The following is a 12,583-nucleotide window of genomic DNA, read 5'->3' as shown; positions in this document are numbered from 1 at the left end:
ACTTATGTCTGAATATGACATCAAAGTTTCTTGCCTCTGAAGGACACAGGCTCTTAAGATTTGGAGCTAATCATTGCGGGGAAATGGGAGCCAGTGAGTCTAGCTTGTTAGTGGCTCCGGGAGGTTGGAATGAAGAAGCAGATAAGGAAAATGCTATTCTAAAGTGATATATGCTGCCTCCAAATTAACAAACTTACCACATGATTGCTTAGGTGTAGTAGGAACTGTAATAGAAAAAAAAGAGAGAAAGCAAATTATTAAAATTTCATTTACAACATCTCTGCTATCTATGGTCGTTTGGGGTGAGGAGGTTTACAATGTTTTCAACTTCATAAATTGGAAAGTCTGTGAGTTAGTTTTAACATACAACACAAGGTTTTGTACAATGTACAACACAGTGCTTGGTATAATGCTTTAATCTCAAAACTTCAAATGTTATAAACTAATGAGCTAGTTCTGTAAGACATTTTCATGAGTTTACCCCAATAAACATGACGGTAATAATGATAATAATAATAATAATGTTGAGGTTTTTTCCAGCACACATTTGATTATGGCGTGGTGACTTGGCCAACCATTCACGTACCTAAAAACATGTAAAGGTCCTCCTCCCCTTGATTACTCTCAAAATAGATTTATATCATTATAACCCCTACAGAGTTCAGTTGACATGTTTGTTGAAAAAAAAAATCAGAAAATAGGCAAAGGCGGATTCACTCTCTAGTTTAACTTGTGTAAGTTCTTTGCACCTGTAGTGGATCCAGGGTAGTGAATGGCTCTTTCAACAAATTGAAACACATCGTGGGGGAAGCATATTTGTATTTAACTGAAGAATGGGTGGAAATGTGCCAAGAGATCCTGCCAATCTGGTCTTTGAGTTGGAAGAATTTGGGATAGGACCATGGGCTTGCCCGCTCTGCCACGGCCAGCCCACTGACTGCCACCGCCAATTGCTGGGTCCGTTCAGATCTCTTGCCTTTGCTTGCATGGTCCATGCCACATGACTGGAGCTCTGCACTCAATCCTCTGCCATTTGCCACTTGGAACGGGGAGTCCCGTGGATAGACTTGTTCTTTTTCATGCTAATACCTAAGCCCACTCTTAGAGAAAGAAGTCATAGTATTTTTGATCGTTTTCTATGCCTTTGCATAAAGCACACAACCCTTGGGGGATGTCATAATGATATGAAAAGATATCACAGTAACATTATGCCCTGATCTCACCAGCTATTGCACAGCTAAAATATGTGGGGTTTTTTTATTTTTTTTTAACATTTATTTATTTTTGAGACAGAGAGAGACAGAGCATGAACAGGGGAGGGTCAGAGAGAGAGGGAGACACAGAATCCGAAACAGGCTCCAGGCTCTGAGCTGTCAGCACAGAGCCCACGCGGGGCTCGAACTCACAGACCGTGAGATCATGACCTGAGCCGAAGTCGGACGCTTAACCGACGGAGCCACCCAGGCGCCCCTAAAATATGTGTTTTAAGACTAACTGCCATTCCACAGTCCCCATCATTCGAATACTCAATTGAGCTTCTCAGAAAAAGCGCCCCCCGAGAGAGCAAATGGAAGACCCTTCTACGAGCACATCCCAGGTACATGGTAGTAGTATGACTGCATGGCTGAGGTAAGATTGTCACCTGTTGCGGAAGCAGTCATAATGCTTGTTGCGGGTGACGTGGACGTAAGACTCTGATCTGCAAGGAAATGAACAGAGAATAAAAGTTAGTGAGTTTGTCATAATGAAGGGCAAGGGAAAAACTCTTCAGCAACGATACTTTCTTTCTCTCCTAACTGAATCACTGGACTTGACACTTGCTCCTTGTCAAAACAGGAAAGTGAGCCAAAGCCTTATCTACCTACCAATGGCCCTTTAAGATAACCAATAGTTCCAATAATTAGAGCTTGACATTCAGTAAGTTGAGAGAAGCTGTTCATTCGTTGGTGTAATTCATACCTGATGTGCAATCTTCCTCAAACTACTCCTTTCTCCTTCAATAACTTCCTTATTTTAATTACTAATAAGGATCCCACTTATTCTTTTTAAATACTCACTGCTTCCCAGGCATTTTACATATTTGGTCCTCACATCCATCCCCTAAAATGAATATTACCATATCTATTTTTACAGAAGGGAAAAGCATCACCCAAAAACTATTAGTAGCTTGTGCTAAAGTCAGCCAGAAAGTTAACCGGACTGGATTGGACCCCAGAGCTATATCCTGAACTTTCATGATATGAATAACAAAACGAAGCACGCCCAGAAACAAAGCTTACTGGCAAGTTTATTTTGGCTCATTTGATATCAGTATGTGAAACGTCGCTGCAAATAATATTTGGTATGAAATACGTAAAAGAACTGCATTCAAGTCTCAAATTTCCAGTTCAGTACCCACAACTCAAAACCCCTAGAGCACCGCGGGCAAACCTGAGGAGTTATCTTTGGTGGTGATGCTGGAGATGAGTGAGGGTGGGGCAGCAGAGCTGCTGAGTGCGGGGCTGAGGGTCGCTACTGGTGTGAAAGCTGTGTCTGCAGGGAAGGTGCTGGGTGGAATCGTCTGTCCTGGAAAACCTGCAATCAGAAAGGCCATCATCACGGTCATCCGTTTTCGCCACAGAAGGGCAATGGCCAGACATTCAGCGTAAACAGAGCATCGAGGCTTAGGCCAAGCAACGATGGAGCACGTAGCTGTTTGTGTTCTGCAAAACTGAATGAAAACCAGCCAGGCCTGCAGAAGTTTCACATCGTGGAACTCAACGCCTAGGCAGCTTTGTAATCAGAACACCACTTGTAAAATATTTGGCACCTGAGGAGACAGCTGGTTTGCACAAGCCAGGGAGGCCAAGCTTTCCAACCAAGGGATGCCTTAGGTGATGGCGAAAATGCACCCAAGTGACAGAGTGGGGTGCTGGCTTGCGGTGCTCTGGGTGGCAAAGGGTGTGTGAAGGTTGCAAGAAGAGGAAGCACAACGTGCCATGTGCTGGAAACCTTGCCTGGGGGGCACCTCCCTGGGGAGGCCTTTCTGGGTGCAGATGCCTAGCTCTAATTTTCTTACATGAGAGCTGAATGGGCTTCTGCCTTTGCAGCTGCTGAGCTCAGGGTGTTTTCCTTTCCAGGTGGAGGTTACAATTCTACTTTCACTATGTTGATTGCCCTTGCCAGGAAAAAATCAAATTGGTTTAGAACCAAAGAACTTCTGCATCATCCGGACACCATTTCCTTATTTTCCAAGCAAACCTAAGCAAATACGTATAGAATTAGGTGTCGTAGCTGAAGAAACTGCACAGTGTATTCGGTTAGGACTTGTCGTTGCCAAGCTTCAAAGCACCCAAGGCATGCTACATCTTCCTGCAGACATCACACCCAGAATTCCGACACAAGCAATCAGTATGTATTCACTGGATGCCTACTAGGGGACTGGCACTCCGGTAGTTGTCGCGGCAAAAACAAAGGACATGCTAACCAGCCTTTATTTGAGCTTGTTTGGTTATTTCCCTGTCATGGTCCCTGGGGTCATCAGTTCAATGATACAAGATTAGTCTTGCATTTGTAAGATTCTCAGGGTTTCGGAAGAATGAAACAGGCATGCACATTCTGGAAACGGTTTCAGGACAAGCATGCAGGCATCATCCAATTACAAACCGAGCACAGTCCGTAACTTCACATCTACAGCCATTAGCAATGAAAAGGCATCTTCCAAAAATTTGAGTTTAGGTTCTCAGCTCAGTCTTCAAAAGCCACTACCTCCCCTGCATGTAAGTAAACCATAGAGTAGAATGAATAACATAAATATCAGTTCTGCAGTTCTGGATCCCCAGAGAAGGTCTCCAACACAACACAGAGAAGGGTAGGAAGGTTTAATTTTTCTTCTTAAAAAAAAATAGACTCAGAAATGACCCTCTGCTGAGCTTGAAAAATCAGTGGGTTTGGGGCGCCTGGGTGGCTCAGTTGGTTAATAGTCCAACTTCAGCTCAGGTTGTGCTCTCGGGGTTCCTGAGTTCAGCCCAAGGTCAGGCTCTGTGCTGACAGCTCAGAGCCTGGAGCCTGGATTCTGGTCTCCCTCTCTGTCTCTGCTCTTCCCCCACCTGAAATAAAATTTAAAAACATTAAATTTTTTTTAAAAAAATCAGCGGGTTTGTCTTTCTCCTTCTTCCACATTCTTTCCTTCTCTTTCACAGGCTTGTTCTCTTTGCCTCCCCTAAGAGTCCCTTGTCCTCATGCTGTTCTAAAGCCCCTGCTTTTACAATTTTCATCAGGTTAATGAATCCTAATCAGTTTTTAATTAGTGGAATTAGCCACCGTGAGAGGAAGAATTTCTTCATGAGGACACATAGAGTGGTTTTTGCAACAACCAGCCCCTACAGGCCAGTCCTCTTCAGTTATTTTACAGCTTCTTCTCATCTGTAACTTCTGAATCTGTGGCTTTGCTAAAAGTTCCAGATCGTCTTACTGTAGTTCTCGTGGTAGCTGGAGTGGGCAGAACAAGGCAGGGAAGGGAGGGCAACTCTTTCCCAGGTCACTTTAAGTTTGTGCATTGCCTGTAATGATTTTTGTGCCAACGGAAGACTTTTAATACCTCAGAATTATCCTATTTGGTATGTTGGACTTCCATATTTGATTCATGTTCCAAGAAAGGCCACTTTAGTGCCTGCTCCATGGGCTTTCCCATTTATATCTTTTTATTTTCAGGCATTGAAGCCATCACATTTTTATATATGTCTGTGTGGATTTTTGTCTTTCAGGATAAAAAAAAAAGTCAACATGAAGTGACTTAGAAAGATAAAGATTTGGAAAGATAAAGGAGGGGGTATTTTGCTTTGTTATATATACATACAGAGATGCTAAGCTGAATCTTAATGTTTGGATGGGGGAAATGAAGCATCTATTTCCTTTTTCCCATTCTTTTAAAAAAACAAACTGTGGTTACAATTTCTTAGTGGCTTTCACTGAAAATGGAAGTCATCTACTCTTCAGGATTTTGTTTATTGGTTGGAAGTCTATTGGTAACATTTCATACATACTATTCTTTATTATTAGCGAAAGTTTTCACTGTGCAGTGGGTCTTGCCCCAACATGAAGAAACGTATAGAACACCCTGAGTAACCATTTATTCCGGAACAGGTTTTTCCTTTATTCTGCGAGGTCTCATTCTTTATTATTTCATCTGTACTAGAAGGACCTTAGGTAGGTGTCCTCATAAACTAAGGATAAACATGAAAGTATGAAATACCGAATTCACCAACTAGCGAGTGCTATACGTTTAACAAGTGGTTGGATTCCCTGACACCACTCTTAACCACAGGCAGCTGTCAGGCTCTCTCCACAGTTGCATAAATCTAAAAGCCCGGCAAACCTGATGTGTCATTCTTCCCCGGGGCAGGGGTGAGTGCGGGAGGGGTAGCAGTGCTGCTAGGTGTCTGCGTGTCAGATCCGGCAGAGGGCGCCTGCGAGTCTGCGTGCGTGGGGAAGGTAGGCGGCTGTGTAACTCCTAGGGTAAGAAAGTGAAATCGTTTCAGTATTTCCCTACTGCAGATGAAACATTTAAATACTAGGACGTTATCAGCATCTTTGTTTACCAAACCGTGAAATGACCCAATCTATTAAAATGTGTGTCTGCCTCTATTTAAGTTCGCCTGGCAGGAAGGTGGCACCAGAGTTCTTCATTTACATATTCCCAGAGGCTTCCTGGGGTCCTGTTGAAGTCATAGATGACTCAGGTTTCCAGGTGGCTTTTTTTTTTTTTTAACCTCCAAGTCTCTGTGAGCTTTTTGGATTCTCCTTCAACTTTACAAACTGAAAGTTGGGGTGTTTCTTCGTAGGCAGAATCAGTAAAGAATCCCTCAGTATACAATATGCAAATCGTAAAAAAAAAAAGAAAAAATAGAAAAATGGACAAGACATGTAACAGACATCTAATATACGCAATGGCTAAAGAGTGTAGGCAAAAGTGCTCATCACTATGAAATTTTTTGATGTTAAAATAAAATATCTTAACTCTCATACTGGCAGAGTTTTGAAAGATTAATAATATCTAGTATTGGAAAAGATGTGGGCAAACAGTTGCTCACACACCCACATTCTCTCAGAGAATCACATGTCTAGAGTCTGGAGGATATACCGCCACGGATAAAATGGTATGGTATCTTTAAGGATCAGGATTTGGGAAAATAGTATTTTCAATGTGTATGTGTGTAAATTCTTCACATATATATATATATATATGCATAAAGTATGTACTTTATATATACTTCTATATTGATATTTTGCGACTGCATAAAATATTTTTGTAAAAATAATATCACATAATTAAGTTTAATGTTATGCAAACAGATGCTTATTATAATGATTTTTGAACAATTTTGAAAACGCTTGAAAATATTATACTGTTAGAAGCATGGATTAAGGGATTTTTTTTACCTATGTATATCGGTAAGCAGGAAAATTGGATTGTATTCCACAATACGAATCAATTGCGAACATAAATAACACATACGATTTTATCCCAGTAGAGAATTGAAATATCACCGGAGAGCAAAGTTATTTTGTAGGGAGATCAAATGTCTTATTTTATTTGAAAGTGTAAGAAACCTTCCAAGCTAATTTCACCATCAAGTTAGTATTTTACTATTATTCATCCTTATTTCCAATCTTTTCCATTTTAAACATTTTCTCTTCACATTTTGCTTCATAGAGAATATTATGTGTGTGTGTGTTTGTGTACATGAAGCTAAATGTGAAAATTTTAAAATAGAAAACTGTGTGACATCACTCAGTCAGTAAAAAAGTTTACCCTGGAATGTTCTACCTAACCATTAACACCCTCATCCTCACATTCTTTTTGTTAAAATTTTGGGCAATGAATTCAAATGCCTGCAATGTTTAGATAGATCCTAGCCACTACTCTGCTAAGGTGGAAGGAGAAAATGGAGGAAAGATTGAATTTACAGTTCTGTAATCAACATAAGGAGGCATTTATCATTTAATTAACTGCTTATTATGGCCAATAAACTTCATCAATATGGTATGCAAAACACGACAATGTACCCCTCCACCAAATTTCTGAGACAGTGTTGAACATACTTGTTTTTCAAACTAAGATTAATGGCACTGTGAAGCAAGTAGCTTAGTCTCTAATGTCTATAAACCTGTTTGCCTCAGAAAATGACAACATAGCACATTATTTCAGAAAAGGCATGGACAACCCTCATGATGGTGGATTTATGTGCCAAATACACTGGCAGACCTAACATCAAATATAGAATGAGCAAACCACAGATTTATGGGGATTCTGAAAAGCATCAGCAGTCTTCACTGGTAAAAAATACCTCCCACATCACTGTTATGAATGTGGCCACATTCCCTTCAATTCCGCCCTAAGACCCACAACCTTGATTAATTTTTTTAATGCCAATATCCCTGGAGGAAATTCAAACAGCACAGCTGGATTATTGATCCTCGGTGTGGTTTTTCAAAAATAAATTGTTTATCTCCAGTAATTTCTGGTATTGAGATTGTGGAGTTCAACAAAGAAAAATCCTACTTTGGAATTACAGCCAGGGAGGGCAAGACTGACAAAGCGCTGAAATACTGAGTTCTGACCCGGCTGGCACTGCAGAAAACCCAAGTGAGCAGAACAGTGGCGATGACACAGCACATGCAGTTCAGTGGCTACTGGAGAAACTCCCCTCCCCCTCCCCACCAGCCTTACTTGCTGGGGCTTCCCTGCCTCCCTGTCTATCGGCTCCTCAACAACTTGCCTTCACTACTTTGGTCAGTCAAAATTGCACGAACGCCGGGATGTTCTACACTTTACATGCTTGAATAAAACCACATTTGTAGAAACTGCACACGTATGTTAAAGAAAAACAGTTCTGATAACTTTCAGATTCAAAAAGGAAGACAAGTTCTCCTAAACTCATTTCAGTTAATTAACACCTCTGTGCCGACCTGTCACATTAAGAGTATTAGCATTATCCAAAGAGTTCAGGAAGTCTTCAGTTGAAGGATTGTCTGGACTAAGAGTAGGCGTGGTCTCTGAGGAGTTATATTCTCTTTCAGAGATGCTTGTAAGTGAGAATGCAGTGGTGCGGGCAGGTAAGGGGTCGCTTGGAGCCAGAACACTGGGCTTTTCTGTTGAGTTCAGTCCTATTGTATTCATGGGAGATGGAAAAAGGAAAACAAAATAAATACATGAATCATATCCTGCAACATATACTCATCTGAGTTAACTAACTCCCCAGTCCATTACAGTGTGTATATAAATATATATACATATATGTGTGTAAATGCACACACAACATACAGAGATGATATACGGCGTGTGGTAGTATGTATATTTTACCAAATACATATACATATATACACATAGATAGATAGATAGATAGATAGATAGATGCATACAGAGGTATATAGACTTAGATATAGTGGCTAAAGATATAAATGGGGAAATAAAGTTGAAAGCAGCTATTCCCTGCCTTCTTCCCTTTGGATTGCTGGTTTCTTAACTGTCCAAAGCAGTTGGGTTCAGAAGGACGGAGCACACACATAAAGAAAATCAATTAACAGAAATTATAAAAAAAAAAAAAAAAAGAAAAGAAAAAGACTTATCAATGAGCACTAGAGAAAGATAAAGTTTAAAGGGAATTATTAAGAGGACTAGTGTTTCTAGGAAAACAAAAAATGAAAAATAAAAGTTCTAGGTACACACTGATTTTTTTTTTTTACAATTTTATTTTTAAGTGATCTCTGTACCCAACGTGAGTGAGGCTTGAACTTACAACCCCGAGATCAAGAGTTGCAGGCTTTACTGACTGAGCCAACCAGGCACCCCTGCACTGACTACTTTTTAGCAAATCAAAAACAAAGCAAAGATTGGACAAAAGACAGGGAAACAAAATTCTCAAACAGATACACAATGCCCAAGTCTACAAAATGGTTTCAACTTTGTGATAATATAAGAAACACAATTTGAGATATTGCAACAACATTTTCCATGGTTTCAATTCACTTCAGAAGAAAAAATAACAGTGTGACAAGTAGTGCTGAATTAGGGAACCCGTAGCTGATAGAGGCGTACAACTGATAAAAGCTTCTGCAGGGCACATTAGCACTGTGTATTAAAGGCCTTTAAATTTTTTGTGTTCTCTTACTCAGAAGGTGTATTTCTTTATAGAAGAATGGGGAGAAATACACCAAAATTGTTTAAAAAAATAATAAACCAACACATTGTGATCTCTGGATATTGAGGTTATAAAGATGTGGGGTTTTTTTTTTTCTGGATTTTCTATGTTTAACATATATTCATTTCTACGAATAGTCAAATGTTATGTTTTTCAGTGTTTAATTAACAACAACAACAAATGATCGCACACAAGTACTTTAACAATTCAGTTCAACAAGAGTGAGTAAGAGAAAATGGCCCAAGAGTGAGTAAGAGAAAATGGGAGGGGAACGAGAATGGGAGAAACTGGAAAAGATTAGAAGTGATAAGATTTAAGAACTGAAATTAAAAGATTACTGAATGGGGAATTAAGAAAATGGAAGTAGAAAGGGCACAGAGAAGTCCTAGCTTCATTCATTATTGTTGAAGGTAAAATGAAATCAGTGTTTACTAAATACAAATAAAATACATCCAAGCCTTATTGAACTGCCCCAATGACAAGAACATAAAATAATGTAGAACTCCTCTGTGGTTACTGAAATCCAAAGTAATTTCAGTACATTTGTTACAGTTGTTATTTTCCAACGAAAATTTTCAATCTCTAGAATTTCATAACCTAATAACACACAAAGCAACATATTTACTAACAAACCTCTACCCGAGATACATGTCAACATATCTAGCAAAGTGATAGGCAAGTCACCCCTTCCTGTCTTCAGTGTAAAATCCTAAATCCTACTTGACTTATTCTCTCACCTGCTCTTTGTTGAATAAAAGAAGGGACAAGGGTGGAGGCAAAGACAGGAAGAAGAAAGATAGGGACAGAGATTGAGAAGATGAAAGGGAGAGGGGGAGGGAGCTTAAAATTATGTGCGATAACATTAATATACTTCCATCATTATAGACGTGAACAATTATTAGTTTGTTGTTTTTAGGTTAACCTATCTTTGGTTTTGGCAGGATTCCAATGATCCCCTGTGCTCTGAGAGAAATGTGACATTTTCCCTTTATCACCCACTCCCACTTATCTTTTAGATTTGAATTACAAAAAGACTAGAAGGAAAACCACTCCAAATACCTCGCATAATAGTGTTATGCTTTGTTGAAGAGTAGCATTCCTAAAGATTATATATCATCAAGTAAATTCAGTCCAAGGTCTATGAAAAAACAGTATTCAGAAAACTACCCTCCTACCTAGAAGCCTTAATATTCTTGCACACATCTTAAGCTCACTGCACATCCCCTGGTTCAATAAATAAGACTTTAATTCAGGATGAGAAAAAATGCTCCAATTGCCAATTCTACATTGGCCTTCTTCTTCACTTTGGAGATATTACTGGTTTCCACTGATCACATTCTTGTTGATATTTGCAGGAAGCCATTCTCATTAGCATTTGGGGTCACTATTTTGACTTACCTGATGTCATCATTTGGATGTGTCATCCATCATTTTATAACAGTGCAAGGATAATGGAAACTCTCTCAAGAAGGTGGTAAGTCATCTAGCATTTTAAACATTCACCCCCTATTCTACCCCATTCCCAATCCCCTCCTGCAACAATAACCAGTTTATATGGTTGGAATGAACTTAATCATTTGTAAAAGGTGGAAATGCTAAAATGCATGAGAGTAGCTGGCATAAACCAATCACAGTTGCTATACCTTAATGACTTTCATGTATTTATAAAGCTTCTCTACCATACTATCCAACCGTAAAATTCCAATATTACATGTTTTAAAAAATAAGAGAATGTGCTTCTTATGCAGATTCAAAAGCATTTTGTTAGTATTCACATGCTTCCTTGTTTCCATAGTTTGGAATGAATTTTCATTTATTTACAAAAATAATTCCTTTAATAACTCAATTTGCAGAACATTTTGAATGTACCTAACTAGAACTGTGCATTAAAATGATTAAGTCAGAATTGTCTTAGTGGCTTTACTTACCTTCTCAATGCATACTTCAACTGTATAATGAATCAGGAAATCAGTAATACATTTTACATAACACTAACATTTAAGTGATATAACTTATTTGTAACCACATGAAATGTACGTTTCTCTCTTATTTTTGCATATAATATGTATGAATTTATTTTTAACATTTTCATTGTTTAAATTTAATTGGTCTCAGGATTAGGATACTCATTAAGACTATTAATTCCATTGTGACAATAGAATTTGAACATGATCATTATAAAATATCTTACTACTCTCAAAGCTTTTCTTTTATATATATGTATATACATATATGTATTTGTATATATACATATATAATATGTTTAGAATTCTAACTTCTCAGATAATTCTTTAACCAATTTTTGACTATAAAGTTTTGCGACCCAACTTGAATTATTTGCAATGTTAAAATTTAAAAAGAGATTGGAATCCTGCTATGCAATTTATTGTCAAGTTTAAGAAAAGCTATAACTTATACACAATAATATATTCAAGTAGTTAACAAAATTTATATGGTATAAGCAGGAATATTAAGAACAAGAAAGTGTCAAAAACATTTTCGCAATTCAAGAAATAATTCATAATTATAACACTTGTCCTTGTAAAATGATTTTACTAGACAATAATAGAAAACTCTATCAACATTAAATATATAAACTTCGTAACAAAATAATAAAATAAGTAAAATGAAAATATTAATTCTTACCAGGACTGGAAAGAGTATTGTCTTCTCCTGAAAAAAGGAAAACAAACATCTATTAGAAAACTTCAAATTTCATAATACATATGTAAATATAAGTTAAATTTCCATATATACATCATCTCTGTGTTAGTTAACATTCACAGAGGGGCAATTTTCAGTACCTTTTACCACTGAAACTACATTCCTTCTCTTAAGGTCATGTTTACAATGTCCAAGTGTGTTAAAACTATGGTATTAGTTTTTGACTTCTCAGGTAAAATTAAAAAGTAATAGAATAAAGGAGAGCTATTAGAATTAATCTCAAGCCTATAAAAGACTTTGGACTTTTTCCCCATATGCATTCATTTATTTAGATAATGATTATTTATTGAGTGCCTACTGTGTGCTATATGCCACATACTAGCGATATAATATGACCAAGGTAGAGACATTTCCTGCCCCCAAGGAGCTCAGTTCAGTGTAAGATACAGACCCCCCCCCCCAAAAGAAAGAAAGAAAGAAAGAAAGAAAGAAAGAAAGAAAGAAAGAAAGAAAAAGTCTTACAGTGTAATGACCAATGAGATAGAATGTGCTGTAGCAGCACAGTTTGGATTGGGGCACCTGGGTGGCTTAGTCAGTCAGTTAAGCATTTGACTCCTGATTTCAGCTCAGGTCATGATTCCAGGATCCTGGGATTGAGCCCAACATTGGGGTCTGCACTGAGCATGGAGCCTACTTAAGATTCTCTCTGTCTCTCCCTCTGCCCCTCTCCCCAACTT

The 12,583-nt window shown here is 38.3% G+C and overlaps 1 protein-coding gene across 7 annotated transcripts in view; it reads right to left on the bottom strand.

Annotated features, from left to right (window-relative positions):
* Window positions 1-12,583, bottom strand: part of PTPRC (protein tyrosine phosphatase receptor type C) — a 125,772-nt gene that overhangs the window by 56,679 nt on the left and 56,510 nt on the right. For 2 of the 7 annotated variants that reach the window (XM_030301700.1, XM_030301701.1), the window contains exons 3-8: window positions 11,829-11,855; window positions 7,951-8,148; window positions 5,357-5,491; window positions 2,431-2,574; window positions 1,643-1,699; window positions 198-224 (exon numbers count right to left, since the gene is read on the bottom strand). In XM_030301700.1, coding sequence (XP_030157560.1) covers window positions 198-224; window positions 1,643-1,699; window positions 2,431-2,574; window positions 5,357-5,491; window positions 7,951-8,148; window positions 11,829-11,855 — 588 coding nt within the window. The remainder of the gene's footprint in view (window positions 1-197; window positions 225-1,642; window positions 1,700-2,430; window positions 2,575-5,356; window positions 5,492-7,950; window positions 8,149-11,828; window positions 11,856-12,583) is intronic. The other 5 variants (XM_030301706.1, XM_032591841.1, XM_030301703.1 and 2 more) reach the window with 4 other exon arrangements.

Source organism: Lynx canadensis, chromosome F1, assembly GCF_007474595.2.
Source record: "Lynx canadensis isolate LIC74 chromosome F1, mLynCan4.pri.v2, whole genome shotgun sequence".
NCBI classification, from domain to species: Eukaryota; Metazoa; Chordata; class Mammalia; order Carnivora; family Felidae; genus Lynx; species Lynx canadensis.
The sequence above is the reverse complement of the archived record's forward strand: the minus strand, read 5'-3'. Positions and strand labels throughout refer to the sequence as shown.